Source organism: Anabrus simplex, chromosome 1 (genome assembly GCF_040414725.1).
Source record: "Anabrus simplex isolate iqAnaSimp1 chromosome 1, ASM4041472v1, whole genome shotgun sequence".
Taxonomy (NCBI): Eukaryota; Metazoa; Arthropoda; class Insecta; order Orthoptera; family Tettigoniidae; genus Anabrus; species Anabrus simplex.
In genome coordinates this window covers 1,018,573,067-1,018,592,624 of record NC_090265.1, presented here as the reverse complement: position 1 = coordinate 1,018,592,624, position 19,558 = coordinate 1,018,573,067, and the positions used below count along the sequence as shown (strand labels likewise).

Here is a 19,558-nt window from a genome sequence, read left to right as displayed (position 1 = left end):
CGTACAGTTGTGAAGTTATCAAGTGGTTCAGCGTTCATCTTCGTTAATTCGTGGTTATTGTTTTATGCTTGCTTTTGTTGTTGCAAGTGTTCAAGTTATTGTTGTTAATTTGTCGTATTTATTTTTTGTTATCATTGTTATATTTTTTGTTCTCCTTTTCTGAGTCGAGTGGCCAAAGTACATGCCACGATCTTCTTGTCACATAGCATATATTTGTTAATCCATCTTTGTTATTGCCATTTGCCATTGACATTTGCCATTCTGGCTAATAATGGAAATCTTTCAGTATGGAAAAGAAGGTTCAAATCCTGGAAAAATTCAATTCATTCCACGTATTGCACTGACATACAAGATGCAGCTTTCTGTATCCAGCTGAATACATTGGTGAAAAACAGAGGAAGCATAACATGAAGTGCTTTAAATGCAGACCAAACTTCAAAAAAAAAAAGAAATACGAGTCATATTCCAAATCCGAGGAACTGGAAAAAAATAGTATGAAGTTGGTTTGAAATTTCAAGTGCTGTACGCATGACATAACCTATAAAACTGTTTGTGGGGAATTAAACGCGGTTAGAGAAGAAACTGTGGAAGACTGCAGGCACTGACTAACAAATACGAACCCAGGAACATTCTTAACCTAGATAAAACTGGACTATTTTTCAGTGTGTTGCCCAGCAAGACTTTGGCATTCATAGGGGATAAAAGTCATGGTGGGAAACACAGCAAAATGAGGCTCACAGTGATGTTGGGAACCAATGCTGAAGGCTCAGAGAAGCTCCACCCCTCTGCTCAGATGACCTCAGATCTTCTTCAGCGTGCGGCTGTGAGCTTGCATCCGGGAGATAGCAGGTTCGAATCCCACTATCGGCAGCCCTGAAGATGGTTTTCCGTGGTTTCCCATTTTCACACCAGGCAAATGCTGGGGCTGTACCTTAATTAAGGCCACGGCCGATTCCTTCCAACTCCTAGGCCTTTCCTATCCCATCGTCGCCATAAGACCTATCTGTGTCGGTGCGACGTAAAGCCCCTAGCAAAAAAAACTTCTTCAACAGCAATTGGTAGCTCTGGATGCAACAATGGGTATGCAAAATAGGAAGATCCTTCTTTTCATCGACAATTGTCCTGAACATCCCATGGATGTTAGAGATGTGCAGTTAGAATTTCTGCCAGCACGCTGCAGGGGTTGTACCCTCCTTTAAATCACTTTATGGAAAGAGTCTGGTGCAACAAATTTTATTTCTTATGGATGCTGGAAGGATCCATCATAATTTGATATTCAATCTTGGATGTGCTTCATTTCACTGTGTGTGTGTGTGTGTGTGTGGGGAGGGGGCGAATGTTGCTTTACGTCCGTAGATGAAACTTTAATTACCCTACAAGTCCCCCAGATAGTGCTAAGAAAAAACACTGACAAGATGTCGCCGTACTGCTGCATGGGTCCTTAACAGCCATGACAGTATACCTGACAAGAACAGTCTTCCTAACGACCCAGCATTTAATACTGTGAAATTGGGCCTTTAGCTAACAATCTGTCAACTTAATATTGAGGGCATTAGTACAGCTAATTGCAAGTATTTACCCAGGTAACTCACGGATCATTCGATAGATGTATTGTCATTACAAGAAACACATTGCAGACAAAATAGTGATGAACTGCTTCATCCAAAATGTGGTATTGCCATCTACATTATTTATTTAATTTATTTATTTGTTTATTTATTTGGGAAACCAAAACAGCAAGAAGCCAAATTACACAGTTCCGCAATGAAAAATATATTTTTTGGAGTAGCACAATGCAAACATAAAAAAATAAGTGGAAGAACAATGAGGGAAAAATATCTAATGATAAAACTAGAGGAAAAAATTAAAAAATAACAAAATAACTGTAGAGACACAACAATAGGGATGTATCACGCAAAACTTGTCCGCTAGGCAGCATAATGGTAGTACCCGGTATGCGCTTTCCGCTGCTCGACTGTTTTACGTGAGACTTATATGGAGTATTCCTACATTTGCGATCATCGAAACGAAACTTTTGCTTTAAATGCATTAAAATGGAGTTACCATATTCTGCTAATGTTTTGAACAAGACGGGAAATGGTAAAAATGCAATGACGATTGCGGATTTGGAAGCAGAATTGAAGAAAAGGGGCGAAAAATATCCGGAAAAATGCAAGAGTTGATTGAAATGTACCAGTAAGGAATAAATGCAGCAACTCCTTCTTTTAGCGTTTTTGTTAAGATTTAATTCTTGAAGTACAAATAGCATTTTGAAAACATTTTTTTTTCTTTTGGCTAGGGGCTTTACGTCGCACCGACACAGATAGGTCTTATGGCGACGATGGGATAGGAAAGGCCTAGGAGTTGGAAGGAAGCGGCCGTGGCCTTAATTAAGGTACAGCCCCAGCATTTGCCTGGTGTGAAAATGGGAAACCACGGAAAACCATCTTCAGGGCTGCCGATAGTGGGATTCGAACCTACTATCTCCCTGATGCAAGCTCACAGCCGCGCGCCTCTACGCGCACGGCCAACTTGCCCAGTGAAAACATTCTTAATACGGTATATTTTTTTTCTTTTCTTTGCCGGTTATAGGTGTACATAAGGCACGACATTGGTGTGACAGCAGTGCCTGGGGCTACATCCAGTACGACTGAACTTCATTTCCGTGTAGCACACAAGTTTCAGGATTATTGTTTCGGACCATAAGACAAATACCGGTATAAAAATTTCAAATTTGGAAGTAATGTTCAGGAAGTCTGAAAATGATGATGCTCCAGTGTCAAATTATAGGTCACTGTGTGATTCAGGTTCCGTACCGCACACGGTGTTATGGCTGTTTTTCTACTTCTATATCTTCTTGCTCTGCGAGTTATTTCCAAGGTACCGGTGCTATACCATGACAATATCGAAGGTACAGCGTTCTCCTTAAGTCTTCGTCTTTTGCCTAAAATTATTGAAATAGGCCATATTAACTTTTCAGAATGTACTACCTTATTATAAAATTATTTCTTAATTAGTACTAATTAGCTTATTTGCCAGTTTCAGTAATGACATAATCTTCAACTATAAAATGTTTCGTGCAGACTTTGATATTAGGAGTCACTCCTAGGTCCTGCCTACGAATTGCATGCAACCACTTTTTACGGATAGAATCTTGCTTAGGAAACTGATGGTATGAATACGGTCGACCTTGATTTTGGGACATTGGGACACAGCAATAGTCAGGCATTACAATTTTCTTGTCATCTTTGTTGTCGTAACGATATATTAAATCTTTAATTTCAGCATTTAACTAGGTAACTTCCATTAAAAACACATACAAACAAATGACGATCGACAAGCGCATACCGGGTACTACACGCGAGACATCTATTGGTAGTGTTTCAGTACATCCCTATTAACAACAAAACATAAAGGCCTAAGAAACAACGTGGAAAAATGAAGATTGAATGTAAAACGAAGAGAAGAACTTATAGCTAGGCATAGTAAGATAAATACTGTACACCTATAACACATAAGTAATGTTAGAGTACAGTAAAAAATAAATATTACATGATGTACAAAAGAGGGGACAGCAATGAGACGAGTAAAAAGGAAATGAAGAGAATGAACTAGGATAAGTTACGGAAGAATTGATTAAAGGAGGCACACAAAGAAAAAACGTCCAAGTTCCTGTCAGAAGATAAGGAGGGTTGGTATATGTGGATAAATAAACTTCTTTGAACAAGAGAGAGGCGGGAAAATGGAATATGAAGGGGCGAATTAATCCTGCTTTTGCGAGTTGGAACATGTAAGGAAAAGAAAGATGCAGGCTCAGGAAAATGAAATAAACCATTAACAGCATTATATAGGAACACAACGAAGACTATACAGTCTTGCCTTCTGACATATGCCAAACTACACTGATGCTCAGAAATTAAGTATAATGCTGATACATGGTGAAACAACGCTATGGTGGGTGGTTTGCGGTTTTAAATCACCTCGGGGTATGACCATGTGGTGCATTTGACCTGCGGTCGTCGCACGGTGGCGCTGGCAGCAGTCCAAATACGCAGAAGTGTTTTAGTGCATGTCAGATTACGGTGCAGTGAGTAAGTGTGCAGATGTTGTCAGACGTGCTAATGGTGACTGCGTGCTAAAAATAGCTCAATGAACACATATCGATAACGTTATGAGGGGTAGAATAATAGGGCGACTAGAGGCTCGTCAAACACGACAGGTCGTGGCACGGGTCCTCCGTGTCGCACAAAGTGTGATCTCAAGATTATGGCAACGATTCCAGCAGACCAGCAGACAGGAAACATGTCCAGGCGCTACAGTACGGGACGTCCGCAGTGTACAACACCACAATAAGACCGACATCTCACCATCAGTGCCCACAGACGGCCACGGAGTACTGCAGGTAGCCTTGCTCGGGATCTTGCCACAGCCATTGAAACAGTTGTCTCCAGACACACCGACTACAGATGACTGAACAGGCATGCTTAATTCGCCCCGAGACCTGCAAGGTGCATTCCACTAACCCCTGTTCACAGGAGAGCTCATAACGCCTGATGTCAAGAACACAGTACATGGTCATTGGAACAGTGGCCCCAGGATATGTTCACGGATGAGTCCAGGTAAATTCTGAACAGTGATTCTCGCCGGGCTCTCATCTGGCGTGAACCAGGAACCAGATACCAACCCCCTTATGTCCTTGAAAGGGGCCTGTATGGAGGTAGTGGTTTGATGGTGTGGGGTGGAATTATGATTGGAGCACATACACTCTTGCATGTCTTTGAAAGAGGAACTGTAACAGGTCAGGTGTGTTGGGACGTCATTTTGCACCAGTATGTTCGCCTTTTCAGGGGTGCAGTGGGTCCCATCTTCCTCCTGATGGATGATAACGCACGGCCCCACCGAGCTGCCATCGTGGAAGAGTATCGTGAAACAGAAGATATCAGGCGAATGGAGTGGCCTGCCTGTTCTCCAGACCTAAACCCCATCGACCACGTCTGGGATGCTCTCGGTCGACGTATCGCTGCACGTCTTCAAATCGCTAGGACACTTTAGGAGCTCCAACAGGCACTGGTGCAAGAATGGGAGGCTATACCCCAGCAGCTGCTCGACCACCTGATCCAGAGTATACTAACCCGTTGTGAGGCCTGTGTACGTGTGCATGGTGATCATATCCCATATTGATGTCGAGGTTCATCCGCAGGAAGCAGTGGCGTTTTGTAGCACATGTGTTTTGGAACGGTTTTCTCAACTTATCACCAATACCATGGACTAACAGATATGTTTCGTTTGTGTTCATTATGTGTCTATGCTATTAGCGCCAGTTTTGTGTAATGCCACATTGTATGGCACCATAATCTGAAGTTATCCTTAATTTATGAGCATGAGTGTATCTTCTCAACTTTCATCAAGATATAGAATGTTACCATCACGACGATCTATAAACCTCCAACATTCTGTTGGACAGGTCCTATCTCACTAGTACCTGAAGAAGATAGTGTAATACTTGGCAATTTCAATGGTCTCCACACTTTCTGGGATTACGACGAAAATAACGATAATCATGACAAGTTATTTGAATGGAAGGATTTAAATAACCTTGCCCTGTTTTATGATGCTAATAATCAAGGCACAATTCAATCTGCTTGGGAACAAGGAATATTCCCCCGATCTGTGTGTCTCGCATAGTCTAATGACTTCAACATCACGAATCCAAAGGCAAGTTCTGAATAACTTTCAACGCAGTCAGCACAGACCTATAATTTACAAGATTGGGATTGATATTCCTGATAAAAGATCTGACGCAAGTGTGATAAACTGATGTAATTTGAAAACAATATTCTCTCACCTACGGGTAAAAAATGCAACTATCAAGCTGGAATTATTATTATAATTTTTCAATTTTGATGATGATTATTATTACTTGTAATGTATGGCTATAAAGTGTTTACATCCAATTAGTATTATTGTTATTATTATTATTATTATTATTTACGTAGTCGAATGATTGCATTGTGCGTGAGGTTATGTCATGAAACAAGTACTGTATATAGACATTTATATGTAAGAACCTGTAATTAATTTATTCTTAGCTGTATATATGCCGGCCCCGTGGTGTAGGGGTGGCGTGCCTGCCTCTTACCTGGAGGCCCTGGGTTCTATTCCTGGCCAGGTCACGGATTTTTACCTGCATCTGAGGACTGGTTCGATGTCCACTCAGCCTACACGATTACAATTGAGGAGCTATATGACGGTGACATGGCGGCCCCGGTCTAGAAAGCCAAGAATAACAGCCGAGAGGATCCGTTGTGCTGACCACACGACACTTCGTAATCTGCAGGCCTTCGGGCTGAGCAGCAGTCGCTTGGTAGACCATCGCCTTTCGGGGCTGTTGCGCCATGGGGTTTGGTTTGGTTTACCTGTATATGTAATTTGTAATCCACTAACACACTGTAACACCCAGAAAGGCACTGGGTAGACGAGAATTATGGAGAATATTCTGTACCCTATACCTATGTATTAAGCACTCTAAAATTCATGAGAAGGTATTTTGTGGCGTATCTTCCTGGAAGCCTGGCTAGGCATCTATATAAAGAGGTGGTCTTGATGGTAGAGATGAGTTATTGTTTAGTATGAGTCAAGGTCTAACGGGAGTTGTTCTGACCAGATGTGCATCATGCTAACGAGTGTTTGAAATACGTGAATTGGCTTAGTAAAGTTGGTTGTTGACATGCAGTGGTTGCAGTCTCCATGCTGAAGTGATAGGCATTTTTTTAAATGGTAGCTTGTTGATGTTTACGGAGTGAAGTGTTTTGTTATGACGGCAGTGATTTAGGTTATGTGCATTTAAGTTGTAAATAATAGTAAATAAATACGTGTACACAAGTTGACAGCATTGTGCGTGCGTCATTGTGGATACAACAGATCTACCTACATCCCAATCCTCGCTGGAACTTCCAAAAAGTTAACAGGGATATGTCTCCAGATATACTGATGCTATCATTTGATGGGCACAAGCAAACCCCTGAGAACCCTTTCACATAATCCTGGATGTCTTTTCACATGCTGACCCAAAAGAATCTTTGTCTGATAGACACATATCTCTTCACCTCCTGGATGTCTGGCTTCAGTGTTGTCATGGAATTTCTCAAGAATGTCCATCGTGTGCTGTCTAGGGATCACCACTACTGCAGACGTGTCGGAGAGGTGCGATCTGTACATCAGAAGTCCTCCGTCGACACGGAAGTTCTTGTAGCACATCTTAAATTCCCTCAAGATGAGTTGACTATCGGTGTTCTGTTTCCTAATCCACTGCATCACAGTCCTACAGGGCTTGTCTTGTTCTTGCCATTGTTTAATTACTTCCAGATCCAGTTCCTTCTTGATAAGAACAGGTTCACTGGGTTTGCTCTGGTGAATTTATGGAAATTCTCTCTCGACAATGGTGCTCCTAACTTCAGGTTCCATCATCGGGTGCCTAGATGAACTGTCAATCCTGGGACGTAACACACATCAAAGTCAAATTCTGCGATTAACAGAGTCCATCGCATCAATTTAGATTTTGAGCCAGAGACTGACTTCAACCGTTTCAGACCTGCTTTATCAGTGTAGAGCTAGAACTTCCTTCCCTCCAAGTAGCCTCTGAATTTTCCCATGGCCCACACCACGGCTAAGGCTTCCTTCTCGGCAGTGCAGTAGCGTTGTTCACTGGGAGATAGCTTTCTGCTGGGATACTCGATGATGTCCCTTCCACCGTCACTACTCTGCTGGAATAACACTGCTCCTAAGCCGGAGCCATTTGACAGACATTCTCTGCCAAGCGCTCGCAGCGAACACACCAAGAGGGAGCCAAGCAATAGCCGAGCCAGCACCCCACAAGAGCCAGCTCGCCTTCCGTCAAGACTCTCAAGCTCCCGGACTGGCTGATAGCCAATCACAGGGCAGAACTGAAGCTCCGACCATTCAGCCAGCCAGCTGCCGCCACGAGTCCAGCCGAGCTTCCCCTGACGGCAGCCATCTTGAATAACCGCCATCTGGGAATTTCCAGCGCGGTCCGACTATTTTGATATAGTCACCCAGGACTTTCTGCGGTCGCCGCCAGACACCCAGCTACAGCAGACCAGAGCAGTCCGCCTGCCTTGTGCGGGCACACTAAAGAAGATAGAGCATTTGTCAGAGCCTGTAAACCCCGTATACACAGGCACAGAACATTAGTCAGAGCCCTCAGTGTGGTTACTGGCTCGGAACTTGTCCCGTTGCGATACGGAAAAACTACACCTGTTCCGACCGTACCCACTGAGCGAGCGCCCTTACGCCGGTCCTCTAAAAAGAGTTTGACCCAACCAGTGCTTCACCTTAACTACTATACATTCCATAACCATGAACTACTCACAAGAATGGCAAGCTAGTGTAGACTCCACTCTAAGCCTGGCAAGCCTTAATGGAAGCCGTTGCCAGCCAACCAGCCTCAAATAACACCATTCCACTGCAAGAATCTATCCTCACTCAACCTCAATACACTCCACCACCGTCAGCAGTACAATACACCCCTAGTCCACTCAGACATAACTCTCCACCCTACTCCCCCGCCTCACCTGGCTCATCACCTCTCCCGCCTCTCCTACATTCATCCCTAAAAGAAGAATTCTCTCCAATAATAGGCAAGAAGCAATTTATTCAGTTGAAAAATTCATGAAACTGCCATCAAAACAGGATTAAATCTCGTATGAGAAAAAACAGTGAAGGAGCCCCACGGTATTTAGACGGACAGTTTTTGATAACTAAATTTGGCAACATTCCTCAAGTAAACAAGTTTAAATACCTAAGAGAATTTATTCAACCCTCTGGTTAAATTGTGAGGGAAAGAAAGAGAGAATCTCTAAATTATAAAAAGCCTACTGAATCACTTGGAATTCATAAAACAAAACAATCAGTATCTAGGAAAGCAAAATTAAGGTAAAACAGTAATCAAAACCAAAGCATTATATGCACCGAAAACCATAATCATGGGTGGTACATTAGATCATTAATCATTAATCAAAGATATAGAAAAACAAGATAGGAAAATTCTAAGGAAAAATCCTTGGCCCAGTTTGTAGATGGAATCTGGATGAAACAGAAATCTCAGGAATTAAATAGTCCTGCCGAAACTTTTTTGCAAAAGGCAAAAGAAATTATATGGGCATATTCCCAGAATTGGTGAGGATGGGATAACTAAAGAAATTTTCAACCTTGCCTTTTCATTAAGAACCAAGAACAAGTGGCTTAGTGAAACTGAAACAGGCTTCCAGAAAATGAACATCACCGAGGAATTACTGTATACGGAATAGATATAAATTCTGCACACTAATCAACAATCACAAACTTGCAGACAAAACAAACACCAGAACCACTAACATCTGGACAGAGGAATGCAGGAAAAAATGATGTAAAAGAAAATTATAATAATATTGGTTCATAGCCTGGTGCTGCTGTTCAAAGCCTTAAAGAAAGGAGGCATTGTTTGGAGTCCACTCTGCTAAGGGCTGATCAGGAATATCTCCAGCTGCCTTGCACATCTCTTGAAGCACCTTCAGATGTTCGATAATAATAATAATAATAATAATAATAATAATAATAATAATAATAATAATTTTTTACATCCCACTAACTACTTTTGAATGTTTTCAGAGATGCTGAGGTGCCGGAATTTAGTCCTACAGGAGTTCTTTTACGTGCCAGTATATCTACCGACACAAGGCTGATGTATATGAGCACCTTCAAATACCACTGGACTGAGCCAGGATCGAACCTCCCAAGCTGGAGTCAGGGCCACTCAGCCTGGTGACTAAGAATTTCTCTTTCTCACTAGCTTCCATAACTTTAAAGTTTTGTGTTCAAATTTAAACCCATGTAGCGGTATTGATTCTTTTTCATTGCTATCAAAATTAACACCGGTATGAATTTTCAGGACTGAACTACAAATACACAAAATATTGGAGGAACTGTATTACTCTGACATGAAATGTCACCGTTTAGTACCTGGAGACTTAAGGTTATTGGCACCAACCAGAATTCTTTAAACTTTTTAGTTAATAAACCTGTCACAAATGAAGAAAAATGGAACTCCATGTTCTTAGGCCTAGGTTTTAATTTTTTATATTTGCACATGCTGTCCAACATCTGATAAAAATGATGTCAAAGCTATGTGAAATACATATGCACTCAAAAGTGAATGTAAAAATGTAACCTTTCTATCAAGGCGATGATACTGTCCTGCTTTTCTGTGTAAGACAGGTTCTCTAAACATGAATATTAATATTAAACCATAATTCATCAGAATGAAAAAACTTTCCATTATGGACAGTTTTGTGCTTAAAAGGTTTCAATGACAGGACTTACAGTACTACCACATTATTACCTTAACTGCATTTTCTGGTTCTGTTAATACAATATACAGCAACCCCAGGGAAAGTTCTTCATGATTCTTCTCTTTACAAACTGCAGTGTTCAGAGCATTCTGTGCTTCTTTCTCTGACAGTCCTGATACTAAATTCTGGAGAGCAGCACGACATCTTTCATATTTCTGCAAGATAAGTAAAACATATGAAGTTAAACAATAAATGATTTAATGACCATTTAGCCAGTTTTGTAAGGCCTTTAATACATTCCTCACAAATACAAGAGAAGAGCATCTACAAAGTTCTGGAATTAGATAAAAACAAAATATTTTAACTTCATACAGTTTTGGGTGGTTGCCACTTAATGAACATGAACACACAGTTTATATACTTGGTATCAAAATTAAAGAATCTTGTCCCACCCATCATGGTGAGCTTCATTTTGTAAGAACTTTTAACAGTTGTTAGATTAAGTTTTGTGTGTCACTATGTCTTATTCTCATCTCTACAACGAAGAATGTAAATACTGATTTGTCTCTATCTACACATATAAAATAAGTGTTTTGTCTATACATTACTCAGAATTTTAAAAGAATGGTATTTCTGTATCAATTGTGCCCACGGTAACCAAGAAAAGAACTTTTTTATTTTTACAAGTAATGAACTTAATTCCGGTTCCATATTTACCAATTGGCAAATGTGTATTGAACAGGTGGACTCTATATAATTAATATCTTAGACTTTATTTCCCGTAATTTCTGTCTGTCTGTCTATCTGTCTGTCTATAAGTATGTATGTGCATCATGAGAAAACGGCTGAAGAGAATTTAATGAAAATCAGTACGTAAAGTAGGGGAATAAGTCACTACAATCTAAGCCGTAAATCATTTTATTAACACTGAGTGAAATGGTTGTTTAGGGGAAGGCCTAAAATTTAACTCTCAAATATTTATGTTATTAGTGGTCCTATCGATAAATACTACATAACTAAAGTTATATAGAATTAAATTTACGATCATTTATGTCCTACACATTTTTACTGCACCGGCTATGATAACAGAGATAGTCATGAATTTGTATTTTTGTTGCTAAGTCCATATCAATGCCGAGCCACGAGATAAAGGGTAAACAGAATTTAATAATAATAATATTTTATTGCAGCCAATGGCCAAAAGATATTTACATTAATACACAACATTAGTCATCTCTGCAGAAGGCTATCATCGATTCGCACCGACAAGTATAGCTCATGGCATGATATTGTTCACAGCTCTTACCACAACGTTCACATACACAGTCCGTGTCTGGTTGATAGAATTTCTTTGTTTTACACAGCTTGTAATGAAATCCGTGTATTGCAAAGCATGTAATCATGTGTCTGAGCTCATATCCTCCTGCGGCCATACAATTTCTAATCCATAGGTGATCACTGGTGACACTTTGAGGTCAAATATTTTCAGGGCTGTTTTGATAGATAGCTTATTCAAATTCTGTATGTCGTTGATGGCTCTGATTGCTGCATTTGTCCTGTCATTGATGTGGGTAGAGAAAACATTACCTCTAGTTTGTAGTGTGACCCCCAAATACTTGGAGTTCGATACATTCTTTAGAGGTCTCCCATGTATATGAAACTCTGATGCTTTCCCTCCTTTCCTAAATGTCATTGTTACTGTCTTTTCCTCATTTAACTGAAGTTCATTCTCATCTGTCCATTTCACCAGCGCATCAAGTGTCTCTTGCAGTTTCTCGCTGGACCTCGAGGCAATCACGAAATCGTCTGCATACATATATATGCTTGTTTCTTCAGGGATTACTTCTGTGATGTCTGCCGTAGCAATTATAAATAGTAGTGGGCTTAGTGGATCCCCTTGTAGTACACCGGTGGTTTGTTGAATTGGGTTGAACTTCGCTATTCCGTCACTAATTTCTATGCAGTTTGAGGCCAGTATGTTCTGAATTAGTCGTTTGAGACTTGCATTGCTTCTCATCTCATTAATCCGTCTATAGTTTCTCTATTATAATTTTTCGGCTGATAGAGTCGAAGGCTTTGGAGAAGTCGATGAAAATTGTATGCAGCTTGCCTCCTGCTCTAGTTGTACCTGCTTCAATATCATCCATTAGACACTTGATGGCCTGAATCGTGTTCCTCCCTCTTCTAAAACCGAATTGTTCTTCTGGTAGTTTGGAATCGACTTCTCTAGTACGGCGTTGATATAGGAGTTTTGTTAGGATCTTTAGCATAGTACATTCGAGAGCGACGCCTCTATAAGCGTTTGGGTCTTCAGTGCTTCCCTTTCCTTTATATATCATTTTGACTGTGGACTTTCTCCAGCTGCTTGGAATCGTTCCTTGCCTGAGGCATTGGTTCAAGACATATGTTATTGCTTCTTTTAGTGTCGGGAAAGCAATTTTGATGTGTTCATTGTAGATATTATCCGGACCGCAAGCCTTATTATTCTTGGAGCTGTTTATAGCATCTTCGACTTCCTTGAATGTAAACCGTACAGTGTCTAGGTCTTTTTCTCCCGTGGGTGTTTGAGTTAGAATACTGCAAGGACGTGTGTCTCTTGTACTTAATACGTAGCCCACATGCTTTTCCCAAACCTCAATAGGAATATTTCGCGGATATTTTGGGCGTCTTGGGTTAAGAGCTTTATACGGGCATTGCTCTGCTTTTTCTATCAATCTTTGTTCTTCCTGCTCCTGAAATAGCTTTTTCTCCTGCTTTACGAGTGCCTTATAGGTCCGTCTCTTGTTGGCGTAATCTTCCAGTAGATTGGTGTTTGGGGCTTCAAGGGCTGCGTGCAGCGCTTTCAGTGCAGTCTTTCTTGCCATGTAGCAATTTCTCCTAAACCAAGGCTTTGCTTTCCTTTTAAATGTAGGCTCTGAAATGACTGTGCCTTGTAGTAAATTTTCTAGCTTGTTGGCCGCTTCCTCCAGGTTGCCTTCCACCACCATCTTCACAATTGCCTGATTATCTGTCTCACATACATCGTGCTGGAGGAATTTCCTCGATATCCTACGGGTTTCAATCTCCTCTCGATCATAATCACCTTTGATCAGAAGCATGGTTTCTACCATCTGATGTTTCCTTACTGGGTTTAGGATAATTTTCTGTCCTATTGGTTTTAGTTTACCCAGGTTTGTAAAGATCAGGTCTATGGTGCTGGCTCCATTATGACATATGTATGTTTTGTCTTCGCTTCTATTAACCATGGATAGTCCTTCCTCTTCCAAATATTCTAATACTTCTCTTGATTTTTGCGAAGGAACATCTACTCTGCAGTTGAAGTCACCCGCAAGGATGATGCCGTCATTTCTGTTTGTTGTGCTCAAGGCTGTGCCTATTTCATCTATGATTTGGAGAGAGTTGAAGTCCGGTTGGAAGTACGCACAAATGAAAATACACAGTTTAGTTTTTACTACTAAGACATTATTAGTTCTATATATAGCTTTAAAGGGCAAGAATTTCGGCGTGAGGAGGAATGTAATTCCTCCTTTTGGTCTTCCTGCGAGTCCTTGTTCTGCTAGTACGTTAACTGTGTAATGCTTGTTTGCTGTCCACTCTGAGGTCAGGAAGGTTTCTAACATTATCACTGCGTCGTAGCGATCAAAGATATTCTCTGGCTCTAAGTTGGCAACATTTAACATGCCTTCAACATTCCATAGTAAAAGATTCACTTCTGAGACTCATTTGCCATGAAGTTTCACTGTCTCTTTGAGCTGAAACGAAAGGGCCGAAAAATTACGCCCGTTGGCCAGAAAGCTGGCTTGTAGACGTTATCTTTGCTTTCTAGAGGAATTCCGACCTTGAAGGCTTTATTTTCTCCTTTGGTTCAGAGTTCTTCACATTTAACTCCATCTTTGATCCCCTTGTCCCCCAAGTAGTCGATTACATCATTTGGAGTTATGTCCTGGTGTACTCGGCCTATATAAATCCAAGCCATCCTGTCTCCCGCCCTTAGTTTTAAGTTGCCTTTGGATGTTATAGCTGTCCCTCTTTGTGTTCTTTGTGTCATTTTGAGTCTGGTATTTTCAGCGTTTGCAGGTTCGGTCCCATCGCTTCTCCAGGGGGTAGTGTCGCCCTCTCTTCGAACGGTAACTTCATGCGGGCCAGCATCTGTATAGCCGTCCGTATCTTTCCTTTCCCATCATCTGATGACTCCCTTCTGAGCTTCGTTAGCGTCCTGTCTGGGTGTTGGTCTAAGTTGTCTCGTCATCTGAGAGACAATCCTATTTCCACGTTTGCTTGCGTCAGGCTTAAAACTACTGTTATTTTCTTCCACTATCTGGTAAACTTCCTCCCTCATCTGTGCTCCGTCTCGATTTCCCCTTTTCCATGACTTATCAAGATCGCCCTTCCCTTTCTTTTCATTTGTGTTGATCTTAGTAGCTACAGCGGACGTGTTTATAATTATCTGCTCAGCTGGGGAGATAGTTTTTCATTATTCACGCGGTTTCTGCGATCTTGCGGGGGGTGCGCTACTTCATCCGCTGGCCTGGTCTCCTTTTCACTTATGTTCTTCCCTGTATCTACTTCTGCCTCCCTTCCGCGGTTTCTTGAGGAGTTGTTCTCTACGAATATCAACTTCATATATTGCTTCATATCTTCTATATCTTTCATCATTCTGAACAGAGTGCTCTCATATTTCCCAAGCTTTTCATCTTTGCTTTACATTCATCACATACCCATGCCAATTTGCCAATTTGCAGTTAGTTCGTTTTAAAGTATCGAATTCCTCCTGCGTTAAGCCAGCACATTTCTTATGATGCCAAGCTCCGCATCCTTCGCATTCCACCGAACAGCAATCACTATCAATTGCAGGTTCTGCAGAAACCCTTTAGATCGTTCTGTGTAGCTATTTCTGGCATGTTGAAAACTCTCTAAGTGGCCGTGGCTACGACGACAAATGAAACAAAAGAGACTTAGTTCTTTTATAGACAGATATATCACGCACTAGTATTACCGCCGTGAGAGCGCAGGTTTAAGTTATTCTATATACTATATATACTACCATATATTATATACATATATATCAGAGAATGTCTGTCCGCATTTAATACAACTGTGCAGACATGCGATCTCCTCCCCTTGTGATTCGCTACGTGCAACTATGCTTTCTCTTTCCAGTGTGGGTCGAACTTTCCTCCACCCTTGATACAAGTATGCGGTCTCTTCCTCGTGTGATTCACTACGTGTAACTACGTTTCCTCTTCGCTGTGTGCGTTAAAATCTTCCACCACCCTCGAAACACTTATGAGTTTTCTTCCCCGAGTGATTCACTAAGATTTTCTCTTCACGTGGGCGATCTGTTTCTCGTCTTACTTAACCTCACTAATTTCACCCTGGCCGTCTCTAGATTTTGTACTTGTATTTTACTTTATACACTGTTATTTACTATTAATTGATGATTTATATTTGCAATATGCTCCTTTCCTGTTCTCTTGTACTCTGCCTTACCTCGTTTAAGACATGACCGTCTATAGTTCTAGTTAATTGCTGAGCGGCAAGCCACACACGATTCACTCAACAGACGCCAACGGACAGAATTTAATGAAAATCGGTATATAAAGGTGGGGAATAAGGAACTACAGTCTAGGCTATAAATAATTGTTTTCACCCTGGATGAAATGGTAGTTCAGGGGAAGGTGCCTAAAATGTAATTTTGAAATACCTATGTTATTGGTCCTATCAAAAAGTACTACATAACAAATTTACAGAGAATACAATTCCTGATCATTTATGTTTTATTCAATTTTACCCTACCGACTATGATAAGAGTTGTATTTCAGAATCGGAAGGAAACTAAATCTGAAGGCCTACAATATCGAAAGCTCTTAAAATTGTTCAACAATAACATTACATTGACCATTGTTTGTTGTGATGTTCTTTGTCTCTTCTGCTGCCACTCATTTCGGATAGATGGGGTTACTGCTGGATACCGAGTATAACAGCCTCCCTGAATATAGGTGGGAAGTAGCAGGGGAGTTAGGTAACTTTCTTCTTTAGCATGCCATTCCTCTGGTTCATATATTTTCTGATATCACTGGTACGTAACACACTGGTTCATCACAGTATTCCAGCTATTCGATCTCTATTCTGAAGCACTGATTTGAATGAGCAGTGTGCATACTTAACAGAATAATAGCATAGATTGTACTTCTTCGTTAAAAGTGAGAAAATGTTTGGTTTCTCATTTAATTGCAACATTCCTACTGACGTTATTGTAATGACCTGTGTTGATTTCAGTTGGGAAAACCAGTCTTTCTGAGGTTGTAAAACTTGCCTACCATTACAATGAAAATTCCCTAACCCAGTCTTCACATGAGAAAAGACGTATGGCAACTTCCCCATCACGATTCTGGGGCAACATTAAGAGCTATGCAATGTAATAGAATTTTACTCACATATACACTACCTAACCTAGAATACCATAGCAAAGCATGGGAACATCAGCTAGTCTAGGAATAAAAAATTGGTTGTCGAAGATTAAGAAAACCAACTACCATTGTACAGTGAATGGTATTAGAACATTAACTTTATAAATTATGTCGCTAACGAGTAGAGATGGGTCTATACCAGTGTTTGTTGATAGTCAATAACAATATATTACGTTGTCTTGATACTCTGATATTTTCATTCTTGAAATAAAATACGTATGCATGTCTTCCCTTTGGTTCCATTTCCTGATACAGAGATGAGGCGAAATGAAATTTTATGGCATGCCTTTTACGACCGGATGACCTTGTCACCAACCTCAGTTGAGAAGCTGATGAAGCTGAAATGAATGATGGTCATGAAACTGGGTATGGAGGAATTGGCTGTGGTCTACTGTCCCTGCATTTGCCTGGAAGTGGAAATGGGAAACCAAAGAAGACCATTCTTAAGACAGCAGAGGGTTGGGTTTGAACCCATCTTAAAATAAAATAGTAAAATTAAAATTTCTAACTAAATATATTATTTATTAAATAGGCACTTATATGCCAACACTTCAATATTTGTATATTAAATAAAATAAATTGCAGTATATACTTCTAGTTAGTAGTAAATTATGCATCTTTCCACAAACCAATCGCCAAAAAGGTATGACACCATTTAAGGAAAATAAAAAACAAATTAAAGATAAAACAGCAACTTAATATGTAAGTTTATGTTGAAAAATACAAACATTCTTACTCTGCTGGGGTCGAACCTACTTCTTTATCTATACACGTAAGAGTCCTGCAGTGCTAGACAGTCTCTCAGAAAATACTGCTGCTTGTAGTGTTCATGAATATTTTACAGTTAGTTTTCATATCTTTGGAAACTTTGTACTTGTTTTCCCAATAATTGTAAACACCTGAAGAGGGAGATAATCTTCTTACAGATATGAGGTGATTCCATCTTCAGAAGTGTTATATGAAAACGTTGTGCCATTTTCTTGCAAAATATTGCTGTAGAAGCACCACATGCCAAGAAAATTTGCTAGCTCCAAAGAATAGGTCATCTGAAATAAAATGTTTAAGAATTCTTTTCTCCAAAGAATAGGTCATCTGAAATATGTTTAAGAATTCTTTTCTATATTTTAGCAAGCATTTAAGAACAACCTATAATTTTGCCAATGATTTAAATACACAGAATATTAAAATGGAGTTACAAGCTTCAGCTTTAGATTCAGCACTCTCCTGCTGATTAGCAAGATGCAGCAGTTTGTCAGTAGTAGCAGTGAGTGCACTAAAACTGTGAAAAATTCGTCATTTTAAGTAGGGTCCCAACAGCATAGTCATAGAACATATTTCGTTCTCTTCACTGCCTTTGTAGCACATATTAATTGCATCCAGCAATGAATGTCTTATTATCACAATTCCTGATCCAGTGTGTGATGGTTTCTGAAAAAGAGATACGACACCATTCACAGTATGAACTGTCTCGGACACTATCACTGGAGAAGAAGGGCGTGTTGAATAATCAAAATGTTTAATGTACTGATCACTAAATCAATATGTTCCAATTGTGATACTCTAAGATTTACTGGAAGAGAGAAGGGTGAAATTAGCAGATGTGAATAGAATGGCTCTCTTCTGTTCTTGAAGTCTTTCTAGCATATGAAGAGTTGAATTCCATCATGTATGTTCATCTTGTATCAGTCAATGTTGTGGTAGACAAAGATGTTTCTGAGCAGCTTTGTGAATCTTTGTGGATTTTGAAGAATGTTCGAAACTTCCTATTAATTTTCTATATAACACAATGAGATGCCATGTTTAACCATGTTTAATAGAATTACCAAGCTCGATAGCTGCAGTCGCTCAAGTGCGGCCAGTATCCAGTAATCGGGGGATAGTGGGTTCGAACCCCACTGTCGGCAGCCCTGAAGATAGTTTTCCGTGGTTTCCCATTTTCACACCAGGCCGATTCCTTCCCATTCCTAGTGCTTTCCCATCCCATCGTCACCATAAGGCCTATCTGTGTCGGTGCGACGTAAAGCAAATAGCAATTAATCAAGTAGTTAATATAAGAGTAGGAAATGTGAACAGGGTAGAGGGAAGAGTACTAATATGTTGGATGACTGGTATATATATGAATAAGGGATGGATAAGAATGAAAGACTATTCGATATGTATATTGTGCGGTGAAACAAGAAAAGATTTTCACTTGTTAATAGTATGCAAGGGAACTTGAATGGAGAGAACGAAATACATGAATGGGGAACAATTAAAAGTCATGAAACAGCTGGGTAACGAACAGATCATAGAATGGTTAGTGAAAGAGTGAAAAAAAAAAAACAAGAAAAAAAAACAACAACAACAAAGGAATATACACTGACTGAGCAAATGTCATGGGATAGCGGAGCACTGATGCGCAGGTGTGTTGTCTGTGCACCACACGCCCCCTGTGCCAGCGGCAGCTGTATAGGAGACCTTGTGAGCAGTGGCTGTGCACGTGACAGGTGTATAGGTCGGCCGCTCGTTCTTGGCCGGTGCAATTCACGTGCGCAGTGGTCTCTCGACGCATAGCGAGCCTATAAGTTTCTTCCCACTGCGGTAACCAGCACATTTGACGTGCGCAGTGATCTCCCCGCGCAGGGCATGCGCATAATAATTATGGCCTCAGTTCTCTCCTCGAACTGACAGCGTGCGGACACCAGAGTAACGCGAGCAGTAAGAATAGTGACTAGTGGTTCGTTTTTACTTCCTTACAATGCC

The 19,558-nt window shown here is 40.5% G+C and overlaps 1 protein-coding gene across 3 annotated transcripts in view; it reads right to left on the bottom strand.

The window, feature by feature from the left end:
- The window catches only part of IntS3 (integrator complex subunit 3), a 330,648-nt gene that overhangs the window by 248,691 nt on the left and 62,399 nt on the right, over positions 1 to 19,558 (bottom strand). For 2 of the 3 annotated variants that reach the window (XM_067136962.2, XM_067136964.2), the window contains exon 2: positions 10,397 to 10,561. In XM_067136962.2, the coding sequence (XP_066993063.2) occupies positions 10,397 to 10,561 (165 nt within the window). Of the gene's footprint in view, positions 1 to 10,396; positions 10,562 to 19,558 lie in introns of those variants that run through there. The other variant, XM_067136963.2, reaches the window with a different exon arrangement.